The sequence below is a fragment of the Centroberyx affinis genome, unplaced genomic scaffold (genome assembly GCF_046629955.1).
Source record: "Centroberyx affinis isolate AG114_WGS23_722 - 3 ecotype Tasmania unplaced genomic scaffold, CSIRO-AGI_Caff_v1 ptg004239l_1, whole genome shotgun sequence".
Classification (NCBI taxonomy): Eukaryota; Metazoa; Chordata; class Actinopteri; order Beryciformes; family Berycidae; genus Centroberyx; species Centroberyx affinis.
The window spans coordinates 18,054-38,317 of NW_027281977.1; the positions used below are offsets into that span (position 1 = coordinate 18,054).

A 20,264-nucleotide genomic window follows, 5' to 3' on the forward strand; every position below is an offset into this window, starting at 1 on the left:
CACTTTTGAAATAATAAAAACATCCTGTTGCAGACAGATATATTGTATTCTCAGACACTACACCCAGGAACTCTCTGTTCCACATTTAATATCCCATAGACTAATACCAATTTGCTACTGTCAGATAAAAACCATGTATCAGAAAAAAAGGGTTTTCAGGAATGAAGAAAATAATCCTTATTTCCTCATGGACACCCATGCATTTTTGAAATTATACAGTTGGATTTTAACCAGGTTCAAGGGTCAAGGGTCATGAAACTCTTTCACCACATACTGTAACTGACCATGTAAACTGTCAGTTCAAGTAAAAAAGAGAGAAATGCCACAGTTGCAGTTACGAGGTTTTTTGACCTGACAGCAGAGAAATCAAATCGCCATTGATATGATGAATATTTTACTTTATGACGCTTTGCTGTGTGTAAATCCTCTGTATTTGTTTGCCTGGCTGAGCTTTCTCATTACAGGTTGTCAGTACAGTGGCTGAGGTGATTAACTCTCCTTTTTTCAGAGTTTGAATGCCTTCCAAATCATCGATCACATGCTTGTCCTTGAGCAGCTACCTTCTTGTCAACCAAATAAATCTTTTCTGCCACACTGTTGCTCTGCTGCCAGATATAAAGCGCTATGCAAAACAGATAGAGATACAGTCTCCCTGTTAGGATGCGCCGCATAAAAGAGAAGTAGATGATGTTCAAAGATGTTTTCTGGCTATTTTGATGCTGCAAGTCACCATGGCTGGGAAAAAGTAAAGCAACCTGCCTTGATGCGTAGCATAAAAGAAAAACACCATGAAGCAGACTACATTCACAGTGCAGTTTCTTCGGATTTAACGGCCACCTGTTTTCATATTGGGTGATGTCACTCCTGCCTAAAGGAACACATGGGGACGGCAGCGCGTTTCACGGTCTATGTCCTGAAATTGACTGTGGCGCCTGACCGATCCCTTTGAGCGTGCCGGCTTTGCCTCAGCATCGCAGCTCACAGTTACCAGCTGAGATTAAATTTACAGCAGCACTAACAGCCGCATGTGTCTGTGCTTCTCTTCCTTTTCATCTCACAGCCTCATCAGGTATTGAGATTGACGGCGCTACACACAACAAAGGAGCTCGTTAATCATTTAGAAAGAGGATGGGGAGAATCAGAGGATCGGGAGCCTTTTTAAGTAGGAGATGTTGTAGATGCAACCCTGCCTCCCCTTCGGAGTAGGGGCCAACCGAGAGGCACACACACCCACTGGGTACAAATGCTGCTCTTTCATGCTACACTATTTCATATATTATTCAGACTTTTAGTACAGGCTCACTGAAATGTACAGAACATTGCAGGGATGAAACTGCGTGGTTCACTCCTACTGTGTGCACCTATGACCGTGTAATCTCTTGGCTGAAAGGTGGTGGTGGTAGTTAATGATGGTTGACCCACATCTGTCTGAAGGCAAATGAAAGAAAACAGTATCCGTAATGATGTGAGGCCCAAGACAACCTCAAGCTCTTGCAGACAGTTCACACAGACAGGGGATATAGGGGTCTCATTAGCACAGCCGTTCATGCACAGCAAGGGCAATGGTCAGCTACTATAACATGTTATGGTCTTCCAGCTTCCAGAAAAACATAAGGGCCAAACATGTTTCATAACAGTGCTACAGACAGCAGGTTTAGCTGGTGACATTATTAGCTGTGTAATGCAATGCAGGACTTGTTAATTAGCAAGATTTCAGAGTTGAGGCACTGTGATTGGGGTCTGCAGCACTTCCTCCTCCATTTTTTGAGAGGAAAAAGGGAAATTGTAACTATGAAATATCTTTGAATTGAAACCTTTAAAAGCCTCAATGTATCTGGGTCAACACACCTACATGATCTCTGGGTCCACATTAAGCATGATGTCCCTGGGTTAACATTAAGCATGATGTCCCTGGGTTAACACACAAGTATGAAGATATCAAGACCAGTTCCATAACTTTGCAACTTTGCAACATTAAAAAACATTGTGAAGCAACTGTTCCAAGCAGGTTCCAAGTATTCTAACAGTATGAAAACATATTAACAAGTAACGTAGCAATGGCTATAGCCAAGTTAGGTAGCAAGCATGCTAACGTTAGCTAAAGTAACTATTGAATGTGTCTTTACAACCACCAATGCATTATGCCAATCACGTCTACAAGTAACATCTAAAAGAGAAGTCCTTACCTCCGGCACAGAGTTGAACAAGTCAAAGATGTGATTTTAAATCATGGTTGCATTGCTAGTTTTATGTAGTCGTGCCATTTAGAACATAAACATGGTTAGTCTCTGCTCAGTTATTATACTTCCAATCAGTGCGATCCATGTCACTGAACAGATATGGATCCAATCAACACCTTAACTGACCATCTAAATTTTGGGCGTATTGACTTGCAGATGGAAAACAAGCCATTGGAAAGCTCCTTAATCTGTGGTAACACAAAGTACAGGTGTTGATGAAAATGACAAATGTAACCTGTTGCAAACTATATGTAAAAATATGATTAAAGCTCATGATTAAAGTTCCCATACTCTCAGTCCTCATATAAGACACCCTGACAAGCAATTTCAATCCAATAATGTCCTCAATCCAATCAATTCCTACTGTATGTACAGTAAACAAAACCAGTGGTGGGCTATGAAGCTTCAACAGAGGGTGCCACTACAGATTGGGCCTTTAACAGCATCTCATCTGTGTCACTCTAATTGTGTCCACAGCCAATTGCTGTCTTGCTGTGCGCAGTGAATGTTGACTCTAATATCTGCTGTGAGTTGCTCATGAAACACATCTTTGTGCGCAGCTGTTACACCAGATGTTATTACAGTAAGATTATAGATAGTGCATAGAAAGTGATAAGTGACCTAACTATGACATTAAAATGTTGGATTGCTCCAATACAAAAGTCTATTGGGTTTATTATGTTAGAAATGGAATGTAACTGTTTAATATTTCTGATATTTGCATAAAGAGACATTGCATTAATTTTGGTATTGCGATGGAGAAATACAGATGACTTGCCTACATACATTTCAAAAATAAGAGAAACTCCTTCCCTGTTTTATCTAATGAACAAAAAACACTGGCGGGATGCCATCTTTAATCATAACAAAATAGATTGAGTATTGATTATACATTGATTTCAACAATGATTGAAAGAAAACAAAACATCCTTCCACACAATTATGTCAGTAGCAAAATAATTAGATTTTATGTAACCTACATGTTTATTTGGAGAATGAAAAACATACTCCAACAGTTGAATCTAAAATGATTACACAATTTCAGCAGGTGTGACAGAGGTGATGCAGAAAGTATATTATATCATTTGCAATTTTTGTATTTTTGTACTAATGCCCACAGATGGGCTATATCACTCCTTTTAACTTTGACCTGTAAACCAAATGAAGGAGAGGAGAGAAACTGCTATCAACATCCAACACACATTCCCATGGTCTCCATCAGTAGAGGACAGACACAAAAAACTGGCAAAAAAAACAAAAACAAAAAAACACGGAGCAATAATCTTTTTAGAAATATATATATATATATATAAAAATCTTTAAGATCTACTAAATCCTGAATTACTTAATCTGCTCACCAATTATGGCCACATTAGTGATGACAGCTCATATCCTGCTAGGCTTTCCTCTCTTTTCCTCTCTGTTGACCCTTGTTTCCGCAATTATTTCCTGGTGGGAGACAAGTGCTACTGAGGGGAAAGAGAAGTGAAATTTTGGGAAGCATCACGTTTCATCGTGTTGTGCTATAAATGTTAGCGTGTTTTACTTACTGTATATCCAGGGACAGCTGGGCTTAAAGAGTACAAAAAATCTAGGCGACTCAAGTGGAAGAAGCTCTGACTGTTAGCTGAAATTTTGCTGAAGTAGACATAAAATTTCTGGTGTAAAATGCACTCAGAGTAAACATTTCTGAGTAACTGACTAACATTGCAAGAAGGACGAGAGGACAGAGAGTTCATGTGATATTTTTTACAGACCATGTTGAGCGTTATAAAGGTAAGATATTCTGAAATTCACATCATTATTCTATCTGTCAATGCCCACCCTCAAGGCCTTATTCAGTAACTTTAGTACAGTTTCTTTTGCTAGCTAGCTATCAATTAGCTAGCAAGGCTAGCAAACTAGCTAGACACTAACTAGCAAACACAATAATGCTAACTAATCTACTATCATGGATAGGCTACATTTTAGTATTTAATGCCAGTTAAGCTAGTTAATTTAACATTTTCTCCACATTCTTGTGTAGGTTTGGTAGTTGGTCTGATGCAATGTTTATGCCTACATTTTGTACATTTTGTGTAATAGATGCTATTTAAAATGTAGCCAAATAAAACATACTGAAGGGAAATTAGTGACTTCAAGTGCACATAAAGCTACTCAATAGGCCATATTGAATAGGCTAAATGTAAGTTTTCTTCCACCCATGTCCACGATGTAAGCTAAACTCAATATGTTATAGCCTATAGGCTATTTAGTTAGGATAGGAAAATAATTAAGAAAATCTTCTAAGGAAAAAGTAAACATAGGCCAATGCTTTTCTTAAAATAAAATTAATTATATTTGCCTTATGATGATAACTGGAGGTCTTTTTATTTACCACCACATCCTTGGCTGTGTACTGAATGAATCACGCTGTGTTGTGGAGGGAATTTTTCTGAAAAATGACTAATAATTATGGTAAAAGATTTGAATCTACAGCATGTGAATCCATACACTGCATGCTCCCAGTGTTCTCAGCTAAAGTTTGGTGGAAGTTCGCCATCTAGTGGATAAAAATGGCAGGGCACAAAAAGTGACAAATTTCCTGAATTTCCTGTACTTTACTGTATGATGAACAACAGGTTGTTGTTTTTTGTTTTTTTTTACTTGTATATTGTGCAGGAGAGGTCAGAAGCCATATAGGCTTGTAAGAAGGATCTCCCCTGGAATAAAAACCAAATATATTAGGCTATTGATAATAACTGATGCAATTAGCACCCATCAGAATATCATGACAGTGTATCAAAAAGTAGCCTGTGCATGAGAGCAAACACATCATAAAATGAAGTAAATAAATAATTAAAAACAAAATAAGGAACCACCAATAAGTGGAAAACATGAAATTAGTCAAATAACACAAACACAAATAATGTACTTATCACGGTCACTGAACCAGAAAATTATATGACAGCAAGTGTCCTGTGCACTGCTGGCCAAGCTGAAAATTAGCTATGCGCTCAAATTTAGGAAGAAAACTTTCTGTAAACCCCAATTTTTGAAATGGGTGAAAAATCTTTTTATTTTTTATTTATTTTATTATTATACATTTTTGAGACAGCAGAACACACAGAGGATGCAATTGAGGAACATCCAATATGGCAAATACCAGAATTCACACATCAGTAGACTGAGCCATCAGGATGCTAAATCAACATTTTCCAAAGGGACCATTGGGATTAAACTACAGACTACAAATGCTCTTAAAGATCATGATCGCTGTCCATTGTTCTTCCTGTGTCTCCTGTTTGCTAATTGTCAGCTCCTTCAATGGAAATGCACAGCAGCAGCAGCAGTCAGCCGCTAGATGGCAGCATTGCTACACAAAGACCTAGTGGAAGAATCAGACAAAATAGTATGGATTCCTTCAATATTTTACAATTTTAAAGAGGACACTAGTTTAAACCATGCAAGCTTTTAAATAGGATCAAGCTGACAATATGAACTATTATATATTCATAGGGTTGTTATTCTTAAGATGTGTTGGAGGTAACTCTGTACCTGCAGTTAAAAGCTCAGGATGCTCCTTTATTTCATTCACACAAGGGTGTTTCCCAACTGTCAAATAAAACTGAGAACTTTGTTTTTTGCATTCATGAGCGACTTTTTATTGCACTAAATCAAGCCATTGCATCCCAGTTGGTCTTATCAACTGATGTTTGTCCATATGGTATATGCGGTGGTGATTGGTTATGTGTTTTAATGCTAGTTTTTATCATCTGTTTTTATTGTGTGCCCCCAAACCAAATTTCCCTTATGGGAAAATAAAGTTTTCCACTGAACCCACTGAGCACTAGACGCCATTTCAACGTCATGTTTATGCTTTAGCTCTCATGTAGGATCTTTTTGGCTTGTATAGCCCAGTTTTAGACCCAGTAAATACATTATTACATATTTAAACAATGTATAAACATCTGTAAATATGAAAAATATGCACCAGAGAGGTCTATATGCACAAAATATGTTTTATTTTCGCCATATATACCCAGAAGACGCAGTCTAGGCTACTAAACTTTCACTTTTAAACCCTGTGTAGCCTCATTTTAGCCTAGACATCTATAACCTTTTAGACTAATTAGAATGATCAACATAAAATTGCTCAGTGGGAACTGAACTGAAACATCCCTTTAATTCCTTGGTTCCTTAAAAATCACACTTCTGTTCTACTCATTACAAACACATGTTTCATGGCTAAGCTTTGTTCAAACCCAGGGAACTTTATTTTAAATTCTAGTCAAGATCCCAAGGTTTCTAAAGATACTAAATATGTCAGGCTGAATTACAGGGAATATTTGATAAAATGATGCACAAGACATCTAGATTTTTGTTGTTTAATGTAATGGAGCAGCCGTAAAAAAAGGCATCTTGGGTTTGAATATTTAACTCATTATAAGCAGCTACAGCTTCAATGAAGCATTGGAATGAGCAGATACAGAATATGGATGTGACATTGTCGTTCAGTATGGAAACAATGTTCTCTCTAACTTTGAAAATGAAAGGTAAACTCAGGGTGCAAGGGATTTCTTCCTAAAAAAAAATCCTAAAAAAACATTTAGGGCCTGACCTCGTCCTCCCTGTTTTGCAAAGTGACAGCCTACAGCATTATAAACGCATACATTTTCAGTAAGGGTGGCCCCAAGGGGAATTGAACCTCCCAACCCTGGCAGTGTCAGTGCCTTTCTCTACTGGGCCACATTCCTGGGATGTGTAGCAGTGACAAAACACACAATAAGAGAAGGCTTTGAACACGTTTTTTTTTTTTTTTTTAATGAGACCCCGTTGAGGTAGAAAAGATATTTAACAAACACAGATGCAAAGCTAATACAAACCGTCCAAACACAAAGTAGAATACATACAAAAACAAGAGAGGAGAGTACATCCAATGATTATGCAAATTAACTTTCAACAGAATACAGAATTTAAGATAGAATATAGATTAGTTATTGAGTATAGATTCGGTATTTCCTTCTAATAATTAATGCAGCCAAATTCTGACAATATTTTGAATGATACAAAAACGTTGAGAATAATGTTCAGGCCCTCAACAGCTTGAGTTAATATTATAAATGTATCTAACACACAGTCTTGGAATAAACCCCTCTCCTATCGTAGGAAGGGAAAGAAAAGAGAAAGGGGCTTAGCCTCAGAGTCCTGCTAATCCATAATCCCTTTCTACGTTCCCTTCCCACCCTATAATTCACTTTAGAAACCCTGGCCTGACGTGGCCGGGGCTCTAGGCTGTCGTTGCTACGGCACTTGGATCTGATTGGATGTCGTCTTCCGTCATCAGAGGGCTGTCCGGCCTATAGGAGAGCAGGAGAGGAGGAGAAGAGAAGTTTTAGCGCCTGAGTGGATTATATGGGGTAGCAGGCCAAGGATCTTGCCCAACCACAGAGATGGCAAGTGGGGTAGAGGGCTAATCCGGTCTGGATTAGGCCAGGTGGCTTCTCTAGGGGCAAGCAGCTGAGCCGGTAACACACAACTGTGCGCTTTGGCTGTAGGTTCGAATTAGAGTTAAAGACTGTTTGAAAAAGCTTATACTGAGACTGTCCAAGCACTTGTTGATAACAGCAAACCAACTAAATCCCTTCTCATCATCAAGCTGTTCAGGTCTCTTCATAGTATTCCCATGCTTTTCCATACACACAGCTCATTGGCTGTGGCTGTCATTTGATTATAATGGCCGTGTGGTGATGTTGATGAAGATGAAAAATAGCAACAATTTTAAGTGATTTTCTCAATGTTACAGAACACTTTGAATAAACTGTTGACTTTTGAAAAGGTGTTACATGTAGATTTAGACTGACATATCTGTCGGTTTTGCTGATATATCAGTCCGATTTTGGCCTTTTGTTAAGTATCAGACATTGGCCAGCCATGTCATCCAATGCCAATATGATGGAGCCTGTAATGAAAATGTATTTTCTTCGCAGATTGTATTTATTTGTTTAATTGTTCAGTTATGTGTTTTGTAAATTGCTTCTTCATTTAAAGGCCTAACACATGCCAGAGGTTCCCTGCCATTGAAATAGGTGCAGTTGGTCATCCTGCCTTAAAGAGCCTGGATTTCACTGGAGAGTTTCAGTGTCCAATGATGATCTAAAGGCTGTTTCAGAGGCCATTCCACCCTGACAAGATTACAATTCTGGGGGAAACACAGAATGGTGTTAATTTTTTGGAATGAAGATGGAAAAATTTAAAGATGTTGAATATCACTGTGAAAATATCGGGACTGGTATCAGCCTTCAAAAACCTATTTCGGTCCAACCCCAGCCCTATACCTAACCCTAACCCTACACCTAACCTTAATCTTAACCCTAGTTACATGTATTGAAACATTTTTCTCACCAGGAACAACATTCTATAACCAAAAACATTTTGAGTTCACATTCCTTTAACACTTGAAAATCTTTGTTGCAACATCACTCCTAATACTTGAAAAAAGTCATTTTGCAGGCAAGAAAGTAAATTCAATTATATATAAGCAACTAAATTGAAAGATATTTTAAGATTTTTACTTGCAAATTCATAACATTTATGAAGAATGAATCACTTGTATTTTTGAAATATGGATTTAGGGATATCTAGTAATATATATTTACATGTATATGTAGTCATCTGGAATTAATTTTAATACTAACTTAAGACTTTCTTCTGACCTGCTTTTCTCAGTGGTCCATGAGCAAGGAATGTCAACCAACTTGCTTAGCTCACGTTTTCTCTTAAGCATTGCGTGACATGTTTATTTCAAACTCACTCAACCAAATCCATCTCGCACAGCTTCTAGAAAGTAACCAGGAAACCCATCTGTCAGTCTGCCAACAAACTGGTTCACCCAGTGCCCACTTACACTTACTTCCTGTATGATGAGGTCCCGGAACACCGGGCACTCATCATAAACACTGGGTGAACCAGTTTGTCCAGTTTGAAACAGTAAGTCGGTCTGGAGGGAAAAGGTACTGGAACATATCAAGACAACAAGCGCATTGGAGGCACGGTGGTGCTCAGTACAGCCATATAGCTTACTGTAGACCTAAACATTACAAAATGACCGACTATATGACCTTAGAGCCCCGACTACTGGGGACCTATAACAATATTTGATTATTGTATAGGCTACATAATGCTCATTTTGTCCAAACCGATAGATTTTTACAAACCTGCCCTTGAAGTAGTGGACTAAAGATATAACTGCGCTGTGCACAACATAAAATGCCCACATACTTGGCTGTGAGATATCCTAATCATACATAAACACATCAAGGAAACTGCAATGGCTTCAACCATTTACCAGACAAATTCTGGCTCGAGTAGTTACGCATTAATATTCAACACAAATACTTTCATAGGATATCTATTTTAAACATAGGAAACAATGTCAGCGAATAATGAAATGACAGCAATAAAACGTATCATCATCATGCCATGCAGCTAGAAGTAGACCTAAATGTGCACACTCAGCTGGACCAGCGCGGTCTGAGAGCAGCTCACTCATGTGACGTGATTACTATGTGCTTGCTGCTACTTTCTAATAGGGTAATCACCTGTCTTCATATGGCAATGAGCCAATTCGGTTTTTGCGATGGAGGGGAAAGGAAGAGTCAACTACTGGGATTATTACATGGCAGACAAAACCCCCCCCCAAAAAACAAACTTTCATGCCACCAGAGGTGCTGGGTCCACGCAAATAAGTACCAGAATGCAGGTACTGTAGTTCAAAACTGCGAGGCAAATTAAGCACTGGCTTCACCTACCTTAAACCAACCCTAACTAAAGGTATGCTTTACAGATATTTTTGTCATTGTAAGCCACTGAGTTGGGTCATATGGGTGTTGTCTCTTCCTCTTAAAATACTTAGCACATTGATTACTGCTACTACTTATTGTTATTCAGAACTCCTGTATTTCTTGTTTGATTTTGAATTTAGAGTGAAAATGGTTCTGCGTGACTATGTGACTACAAATGTAATTGTGAAAAGGAGAGCATAAGAAGTATAACAATGAAGTCATCTCAAAGATTTGTGTGATTTATTTCAGTACAGTTTGGGGATATGACGTATGTATTTTACAAATAAAGGAGGGCATCTCCTCCAGGTAGATAAACTAGGTATGTGAAATCAAATCTGTTGTGTTTCTGCTGGGCATGCAGATGGCCAGACATGCTGATGTCATTCATTCACATTGGCTGATTGAATCAGAAGCTGATTGAATCAGAATCCATCTGTTTGGTTTCAAAGCAAATGACCTTGCAAAGATCAAACAAGCATTATTTGAGTGCCACTACTCTAATAATCTAATAACCATCTAATTATAAAGCTCTAACCATCCTTTTATTTCAAGTTCTGAAATTTTACTGTAATTTGTCTTTTAGATTCCCTCTGCTATTAAGGTAATAACTTTGGGTATCTTTAGGTATGGTAGCCTTTGGCATGATGAAAGTCAGAAAGCACAAAAATAAAATAAACATGCATGTATTTAAATATGTGGAAGTTTTGTCTTTATTGTACCTACAGCACACAGCAACATTTCCAGTGTTAATTTAACAAAAAAAATATGTAAAACACCATGCCAGTGTTTATATAAGTCCACACCCATCATGTATCAGCTCTATGAGTGGACAAACTCTCCAGTTAACACTTGTCACGTGTAATTGAAAAACTAGCACTTATTAACACTGGGAAATTTTCTGTCCACTTTGGCAGAATTTGACCAGGTGAGTGGTAAACTTTTTGCAGTAGCAAAAAGTAGCTGCAAAGACCAGTAAGCTTTACCCTAACCAAAACATTGTAGTATTGTTACCTTTCTGCTGTGGTAAAGCCAACAGGCTCACTCCCCTTGGCCTGGGTGGATGGTGTACCGCCATCTTTGGAAACTTCTGGATGGGAGATCAAACGAGGCCTCTGCTCTGACTGGGTGCGTCGGGTAGAGGTATCTGTCCCTCTCATGGCTACCCTGCCCCTGGTGTTTTGTGGCTCATTTTGACAGAAGACTGAACGGGCATCGCAAAAGGACACAGAAGGAATGATCTCTTGTGTGCTGTTCCCCCTGGCCCGTGTCATGGCCCTTGGAGAGCCTGGCCGAGACGGGGGCCTAGAGGGGGGCTGAGGTCTGAAAGCAGGAGGGCTTGGAAATCTGTGGTGCACGGAGGGACAAGACGGTGGTAGACGGACTCTAGAGACGGGCGGTGCTGTCACAGGCAGGCTGCAGGGGGACATCTCAGCCTCATAAAAGTCAGTGCTTCCCTGCCTCTGGCTCATTCCGGGTTGAAGGGGTGAAGACCCTCTGACTTCCTGCTCGGCTTGATTTCTCTTCAGTGGGGATTCTGCTGCATTGCGCAGGTGGATGATCTTCCGTGCCTGTTGGTAGAGAGTGCTGTTCTTCTCTTTTTCCAGATCAAGCTCGGTGTCTGGTTGCGGTTCTGCATCCTGTCCAGGCTGCATCCCCATCACAGCATCCTGCCTGACTGGACGGGCAGGCAAGATGCCGATTGCTTTTTGTGTAACACTGGCTCGGTTTGGCAGCACTGTCACATTCTGTACAGACGCCCTCAGGCGTTGGGAGACTGCAGTCCTTTGGTTTATTACAGGGCGACCCCGATCCGAGGCATCCTGGACCTCTTCCTCATCTCCTGGCGTGTCCTCGGTACTCTGGAAGGAATTGTCCATCAGAACCTCTGGGGGAGGAGGCGGTAGGTTGTCTACATCCAGGTCTTCCCTGCCGTCGGACCAGCTGTTGTTGTTATTATTGCCATTGATGACCAAAGCCCCCTCACCACCATTTCCGATGTCAGGTAATATAAGGGTTCCGCTTTTTCTGGGCCTTCTGATATGAGGTGGTATATTAGCAAGGCTCTGGCCTGGTCTGCCATCGACACCGTGACTAAAGGTGTTTATCAGCCTTCTGACAGAGTTGTGTCCGGGCGGCTGGGGTGCTAGCACTGGTAAGGAACAAGGGGGTTGATTTGTCTTCAAGGGCCCTTTCTGTGCACATCTTCCAACTCCTGAACCATTTAAAGAATGTCGTCTTAGTCCAGCCCTATACAGATTATAATGAGGCCCTGCTAATTCTCTGTTTCCCCAGCGTTCACCCATCTTTCTCATTTGCTTATCCAGGTCCCTCTGGCTCCTTTGCAGCTCCAGCAGTATGTTTACACATCCAGTGGATGGTGAGTGGTCTGGTTTGGCTGAGGTGGCAGCAGTCAGGGGTCGTTTGGACTGCAGTTCCTGCGTTTTATTTGCCCCCATGTGGGAAAGAGGTCGACTGGGATCTGGTGGGGAAGAATTTGACCTCTTCCTCCCAGGCCTTTCACCTTCATCCTCTCCGTCCTCTTCATCATCATCATCCTCCTCTTCTTCCTCCTCATCTTCCTCCTCACCTTCGTTAAGGCCTGCCTGGTTGGGTAAATTATTGGGGAGGAAGTCAAATGCAGCACGGATATTGCCCCCAGACCCACAACTTCCCGATCCAGCGCTCCCTCGATGGCGGCGGTGCCTCTCAGAGCCAGTCAGGGACTCATTCTCTCCTCCTATACCACTGTCCTCACTGTGAAGCGCGGAGTCCTCAGGGTTGGATTTCTTTATGGCAGCCTTCTCCACCCGTGCCAGCACTTGAACCAGCCGCTGCTCTACCGCCTGCTTGGCCTGCAGCCTCCCGGCCAGCAGCTTGGAGAGGGATGCAAAATATTCCACCGCCTCCTCCAGGGTGCTGTCACCCAAACCTTGGACCGAGCCCCCCACTAGCCTCATTTTCTCTGTGGAATGCTGGAGCAGTTGCTGTAACAGGTCCGGAGGTGGATCAAGGGGGTTGGTTTTGTCGGAGCTAGGTTTGGCTGACATAACAGATGGGCCCGTCATTCCAGACGGCCAGGCCATGTACTCCCCGTGCTCCTTCAACATCAGCTCCCCCTCCTCAGCCATCTCCTCCAAGGCCTGGTTGATCTCGTCAAAGCGCAGCACCACAGCTGACATCATGGGCTGGAGGGACAACTGAGTCTGGGCGGCCTGGTCCAGCAGGCCCAGCAGCGTCTCATATTTGGAAATGTTTGGGTTCAGATAGGCATAAGCTGCCTGATGAGCTCTCACCATATGTGGCGGGAGGTCCACCTTTGTCTGGATGATGGAGGACTTTCTCTGCTTTCCTGTTCGCCTTCTCTTTTCTAGGCCTTTATTCTTCTTTCTTTTCTCCAACTTTTTCATCGTATCCACTTGCATGACTTCACTGCCTATTTCTTGTGTCATCACATTCACCTCGGTTTCTTTAATGTCCTCTGGGCTTTGGGCATTGGCTATGTCATGTTCAACCACTCTTGGAACTTCTTCTTTAGTGGGTAATGGAAGCTCCTTTTCTCTGTCATCAGTCTTCAAACATTTGTTCTCCTCCTCTACAGGTTTAAAATCAACGGCGTCCTCTGCTGCTCCAGCCAACAGAGCCTTTGGAGCCCCGGGGCCTTCTAATCTTGCAAACAACTTTCCCTTGGATGGGGAACAGCCCATTTTTGCATTCAAATGTAATACAAGAAAAGTTAAAAATTCTCTGTCTCTGAAGAAATATGACTGAGGAGACAAACCGAAAATCTTATAAAAGAAAGTGAGAAGTGTGAATCCATAGGTCGTGCTACCTGCACCCTTCTCAAGGATCTCTTTGATTACCTGATCGGTTAGATGGGTTGAGCTCTCCTAAAATCCTCCACGAATGGCTTTCACTAGCATTTCCGCCTCCTTGAAAACCAGTCCAGCCTCTGAATGTTAGTTTACATTTGTATTTTTTCTGTTGCTCTCTTCGGAGTTTTGTGGTCTTCTGCAAACTAGTGAGTGTCCTGACTACCTAACAGAGCTTGTGAGGAGCTGAGAGGATAAGACGGATTCCCTCTCTCCTTCAGCACACACAGATGGCCATGTTAAGTGCATCAACACGCACACACACTTGCACGCACATACACACACACGCATATACAAGTAAGACTTTAAGCTCATCAGGGTAATCAGAGCCCAGTTTGTCAGGTGGCGTTTTTAGCCTCATCTACCGTGCTGTTGTTATGAAAGTTTACAGGCAACTATTGGGGTAACTTGAGGGATAAACAGCTCTATTTCAGAGTTCAGTACCCACCTTTATTTGGCATGGTTGATTTTCGAGTTTAAATTAGTATATTGTTTTAGTAGATTACTGTGTTATGGCCCTCTTTGAATTTTGTTTTACTTACAATAAAGTGCACACCACACCCTCACTTCTCGCTCATACACATACACATGCACACACGCAAGCACACGCACACGCACACGCACACGCACACACACACACACACACACACACACATACACACACACTAATAGTAATAGTCTTGAACTGAAGCTGGGAATTTTCCTGTCTATCAGACTTAACTGAATTCCTGTCACAAAATTCCTGTCTTGTTGGAAGCTTGACAGGTTTCACTGACATACCTTCATGATTGACAGACCTAATTCCTTGGAAGTGTAGCCCTTGTATCTCTGGACTTATGCTTTCTGGAAACCACATGCCCTATTTATAGCTTTAAAGAAAAATGACAATATACGCCCAGGAGCCTTGATTGTTGAGGTGACTATACTGGAGAAGTACAAGCATAGCTAACTCACTAGTCAGCATAGTCAACATGACTTACATCATGACAGGCTAAACCAAAATACAAAATGGGTGTTTGATTTACTGCTGATAGGTGGTTTGGGTGAATACCTACAAATTGGGTGAGAGGGTGTTGAGCATTTTCTGCTTAGCCCCACCTCTCCTTGTGCATGTATAACATGTCATAAACAGTATGGCCTAATCTGCAACCAGAAACTTGATGGCTTGTATTGTGGTTGGACAACTCGCAGGTGTGAATGCTGTACATGCAACCAGGCTCGCCAAGCGCCAAATGCTGTTAAAATTAATCTTTGATGAATATATCAGTAAGAGTCACAGCCACACATAACTTTTGAGACGCCTTGGTTATATACATTTTTTTTTTTGGTCTTTGTTCTCAAACTTTGAACTATGCTTCAAAATGTTCTCCTGTATTTTGAATTCTTTACAATCTTCACCCATTGTGTGAGTGAGCAAGTTTTAAATTCAGATTCATTAATTCATTATTTTTGGTAGGCATTTTTTTTCAGTTTACCAACCCATGGCAGGTGAGACAAAAAGCAAATTTCGGACACCGTATGTAACTGTGTGAATGTGAAGCAGGGTGTTACTGAAAAAGAGCATGTAGGGTCAGTCAATCTTCCCTGGATAAATAAATGTTATAAAAATAAACTGTAATCCTTTACTCTGTAACCCTGACTCTCAGATAGGTGGTACAGGGAATAACAGAAAGCCTGAGCCTAACTATCTGTCTCAAAGCATTACGTATAGCTCTTTAATCCCTGCCACCCACGGCCAGGTGTATCACAGACGGTTGTAACAGGAACTGGGCATGCTGTTGACCAACAGAGCAGAAGGAGCTTAACCAGGTGGAGGTCTGTTGTCTTCTTGATATGATGTCTTGTTTAGTTTAGTTTAGTTTAGTTTAGTTTCGTCTAAGATAAAAGTATTGGGAAAAAAGGGAGAAGAAAATAAGTGTCAACTGTATTCACAGTATGTCACATGCGATTCCTACCAATATGACGCTTTACCATATACACAGCTCATTGGCTGTAGCTGTCATTTGATTATAATCACCTGTTAATTTATTACAATCACCTGTAATTTTCCTTCCAATATGGCCTTGTGGTAATGTAACAGAACACCATGAATAGGGAAAACCTCACCTCAAAAGAAGAGAAAAAAACACAAATCATGGCAGGGATGACATTAAAACTAGGCAGGAAAGATAATGGTACAAGAACAGGAAAATGCATAGCAAGTATGGGAAATAAATAAACTAGGGGAAGACCAAGTCTGGAAAGACAGTTGACAGGAGGAAATGGACCCCACTGGGGCTGTCATGGTTTAGCAACCCATGGCAGCAGTACCCAGGGCTAGCTTAGCTCATGATTACAACCTTATCAGCTATGAACAGGAACATAAGAAGAATACCCAGAGAGTCTACGAGAGCAGGGGTGGAAGAAGACTCACAGGCAGGAAATATGGCTACAGACCCTGGAACGGACTATGAGTAGGGAGAGCACTACAATGGAAACCAGTTCAGATGCAGAGAGAAAGAAGCGAGGTGTGTTGTTGTGGCTAAGAAAAGATAACTACTAGTAAGGGCTTCAGAATACACCAAAGGAGGAAGAAGTGCTTGAGAGAGGGTGGTCAGGGACCCCACATTGACCAGTATTTCTTAAGAAGTCAGTCGGGTAAAGTCCAGCGGCAGGTAACAAACCGAAGTTCGCAGGATATCAGTATCCCTGTCACTGAGGATAGCACTGAAATTCCAAGTGAGGAGAGCAGTGAGGTCACCCAGCCAAAGAAAGAGAGTGGGCTAAAACCTAGAGTAAGATGGCCTCGGGCTGCAGAGAAGAGGGAATGGGAAGTTGTTAACACAGATTTGATAGGGATTCTTAAACTTAGAGGAACAGCAGAGAAGAAGCTAGAGAAACTGGGAGATATTATTTATGATTATGGGGTAGCGAGGTTTGGTATTTATAATAATAATAACTTTATAATAATAATAACTTTATTTGTATAGCACTGTTCTAAAAACAATGTTTACAAAGTGCTTTACATACAATAAAATCCAAAAACAGCAATAAAAGTAAATAGGCATGAAAGGTAATATATGAGGTGGACAGGTACAACTAAAAAAACACAGAGATACAATTAAAAACAGATCGAACTTTACATAAAATTGTGTGCCGAAAAAAAAAGATAAAAAATAGGAATAAAAGGTGATACAAGAGATAAACAGGTGCAACTAAAAATAAACAAACAAACAAACAAACAAACAGAGATACAATTAAAAACAGATTGAACTTTACATAAAAGTGTGTGCCGAAAAGAAATTATAAAAAAATAGGAATAAAAGGTGATACAAGAGATAAACAGGTGCAACTAAAAATAAACAAACAAACAAATAGAGATACAATTAAAAACAGATGGAACTTTAAATAAAAGTGTGTGCCAAAACACAAGAAAGCAATAAAATGGACATACAGGTACAAGTAGGCTACACTACTGAAAGAGACTGATACCCCAATCCACCAGGGCAGCACCAAACCGATCAGAAATACAGATTTGCCTACACGCACTCACCCTGAAACTAGAGTAGGTAGCTGGTGAATGTTGCTGCATGACGGTCTAGACTAATGTTTTCTGTGGTACTCGTTGGTATATCATTCTGTTAAACTCTGAATTGGGCCTGTATATGAATGCTCACCTTGGATTATGGCACAAGGATATTAACATAATATCCTGTGTATTGATAAATGAGTGTATATAAATAGATTATGTTAACGTAGTTAACGTGTAATGTAGCATGTTGCTTCTGTTATGGGGAAACCTGCAATTTTGGTGTTTTTGTTTTTCTTACTGATTTCATTTATTTGTTGGGGGACATTCATGACCTGTTGGGCTCTTGAAACCCATTACATTTTTTTTTTTTAAATTAAAATAATAAATTGTGGTCAATGAGAAAATAAACATTCTTTTTCTTCTTTCTCCTGATACCTGGTTTTGCAGTGATAATTGTTGGTATTTTACACCCTGACTTATCTGATGGGACTTTTCATTTTTACTAATGCTAGTAAACTGAGTGTTGTATCTTGGTCTCATTCAGCGAGAGAGAGAAGTGTCCTTAACACCTTGCCTCTGCTAGGAGTGGATCATCACTGATTGGCTGGCACTTGTGTAATAGTCTCAAGTAGCTGACCGCATGTTGTGCTATTCTCAGCTGTTTTTCCTCTAGCGTTTTCTCTTAAGCTTGCACAACACAGGCCTGGTAAATGCTTTGAAGTGAACCTCCCACCGGGATTTGTTGTTATGTGGAGCCACCCGTATAGAGAGAATTCTGGTTAACAAGACTAGGTCAAAACCTAGTATATGGCTGGACCATGTATGAGTGTGCCACGTGCCACAGCCGACCAATGGTGTAACTAACTCCGCTGTTGACAGGGGTTAAAGTGGGATTTGGCAGGTGGGGGAACCCTGTTTCGGAGGGGGGGGTTCAGAAAAAAATAGTAATTTAAAGCAAATTTCCTGCATTTCTACAGGGGGTAGATACATAATTGGTGGGGTTAGGGTTAGGGTTTATTATATATATATATATTACTAGATTTCAGCATTGAGGTGCTTACATTCATGATCTTGCATAGGCATACTAACCTAAAAAACCTATTATTGGGAATCATGAGAAAGTTTCAGAGTGACAGACACAGAGCGTCCCCGTAACCATAGCAACTCACTCTCACTCCTGCCTGCGTGCGCACGGCGCGAGAGGAGAGGAAGAGACGCAGAAGAGCTGCTGACTAAGATTACTCTGAGCAGCATGCATGGGAATAAATTACAATATAATAATAATATAATATATATAATAATATAATAATTTGTGTATATTTCTCGCTATTCAGATGGTCTGAATAACTCTCTGCTGGCTGTGCTGCTCTGTCTCGTCTGTCCTGCTGTCAGTTTCCTTTTTTCACGTCGCGACGTTATCAGTTATGAATTTGTTTTTCACTGCGTGAGAAAATAGACTTGTGGCGTGAGAGCGTGTGAAAAATGTCAATTGCGTGAGTCTCTCGGTCAATGCGTGAGAGTTGGCTGCCCTGTGAACTCGCTTGTCATTATGTATGAAACTGCCAATCAGATTTATTTACTAATTAATCGAAGGTTAACCCCTGGCTGTAGACTGCTAATACAGAATAATAGTCCATACATCCATACTGATCGTTCCAGCGCGTCCCGTCTCTCTCTCCACCACTGTCGTCTCCACCGCTGTTGTCTCCACCGCGCCCCCGCCCCACATTGATCCTGCCGATCCAAGCACCAGGCGCTCTGTTACCCGTCGGTGCCGAAAACGCTGTTCGCCGGACACCGGGGGCGCATCGTCGTCGGGACCCCGGCCGAAATCTCGGCCGGATCATCGGGAACAAATCGGTGCCCAGCTAGTGCCACTGGCCGGAACCGTGGCCCCGGGAAACTTCGGGAAGGTCGGCAGTAAGTCCTCAGCGTGATGAAACCTCTATGCTTGTTTGTGTCTCCTTCTCCCCCGACAGAACAGAGGATTTCAGGTGGACTGAGCTCGTGCATATGCATCGATAAACGGTGATATGATATAATTGTATAGATTCTACTTTAGCTTCAGCTTACATGCATGATATTGGTCAGCCTGCTTACTGTGTGGGAGAAACGGGCTCCTGATCTCAGCGGAGAAACTAGACGGCGGAGAAAACAAAACTTAAATTTCTGGCTCTGTGATGCTATGATGTGCCACGTGCCACGGCCGACCAATGGTGTAACTTGATCACTCACTCAGTCAGTCAGTCAGTCAGTGACAGACATTCGCGTTTGTAGGGCTGGCCCCGCTGTTGCGGTCCAGCCAAAAATCTCGCCATACTAATTAGGCTACCTAGTGAGTGTTTTGTGTGCTTCGGCCCATCCACTCAGGAATCCAGTGTTCACATAGCACGACAGTCAAGCAGTTTACAAGGGTAACAAGGTCTTAACTCTAAAGATGACCATGTTAACTACTAAGCTTTCTAGGTAAGCTAGTTAGCCTAGCTGACCTTTCAAGTTGAAACTAGCCATACTAGCATAAAGAAAGCAAGTTGCTGACTTTCCAAGATCATGAATGCCATGGTCATGAATAAAAAAGAAGTCATTGTCATTTTTGTTTATTTGTATTTTGACCAGAGTTCCTTCTTTGCCATTCAAGTTTGCCAGTTAGTTAACACTTCAAAATACTGTGGTTCTTTGGCTTTTTTTTTTTTTTTTTTTTTTTTTACTTCATTACGTAAAACATGTCATATGTTAAATAGATTAATTTGTGTAGTTTACTGTGTCACCTTTGAATAATTCTGATACAAAATGCAAACATGAGTTTATTTTAAAAGCATTT

General features: G+C 41.1%; 1 protein-coding gene across 1 annotated transcript; it reads right to left on the minus strand.

Moving 5' to 3' along the window:
* Positions 1 to 11,330: 11,330 nt before the first annotated feature.
* Positions 11,331 to 13,767, minus strand: LOC139664350 (uncharacterized). Its single transcript, XM_071543142.1, has 3 exons — positions 12,363 to 13,767; positions 11,563 to 12,212; positions 11,331 to 11,462 (listed from the first exon to the last, which is right to left on the minus strand). The coding sequence occupies exons 1-3, from the start codon at positions 13,765 to 13,767 to the stop codon at positions 11,331 to 11,333; spliced, it is 2,187 nt and encodes a 728-aa protein (XP_071399243.1).
* Positions 13,768 to 20,264: the final 6,497 nt, after the last annotated feature.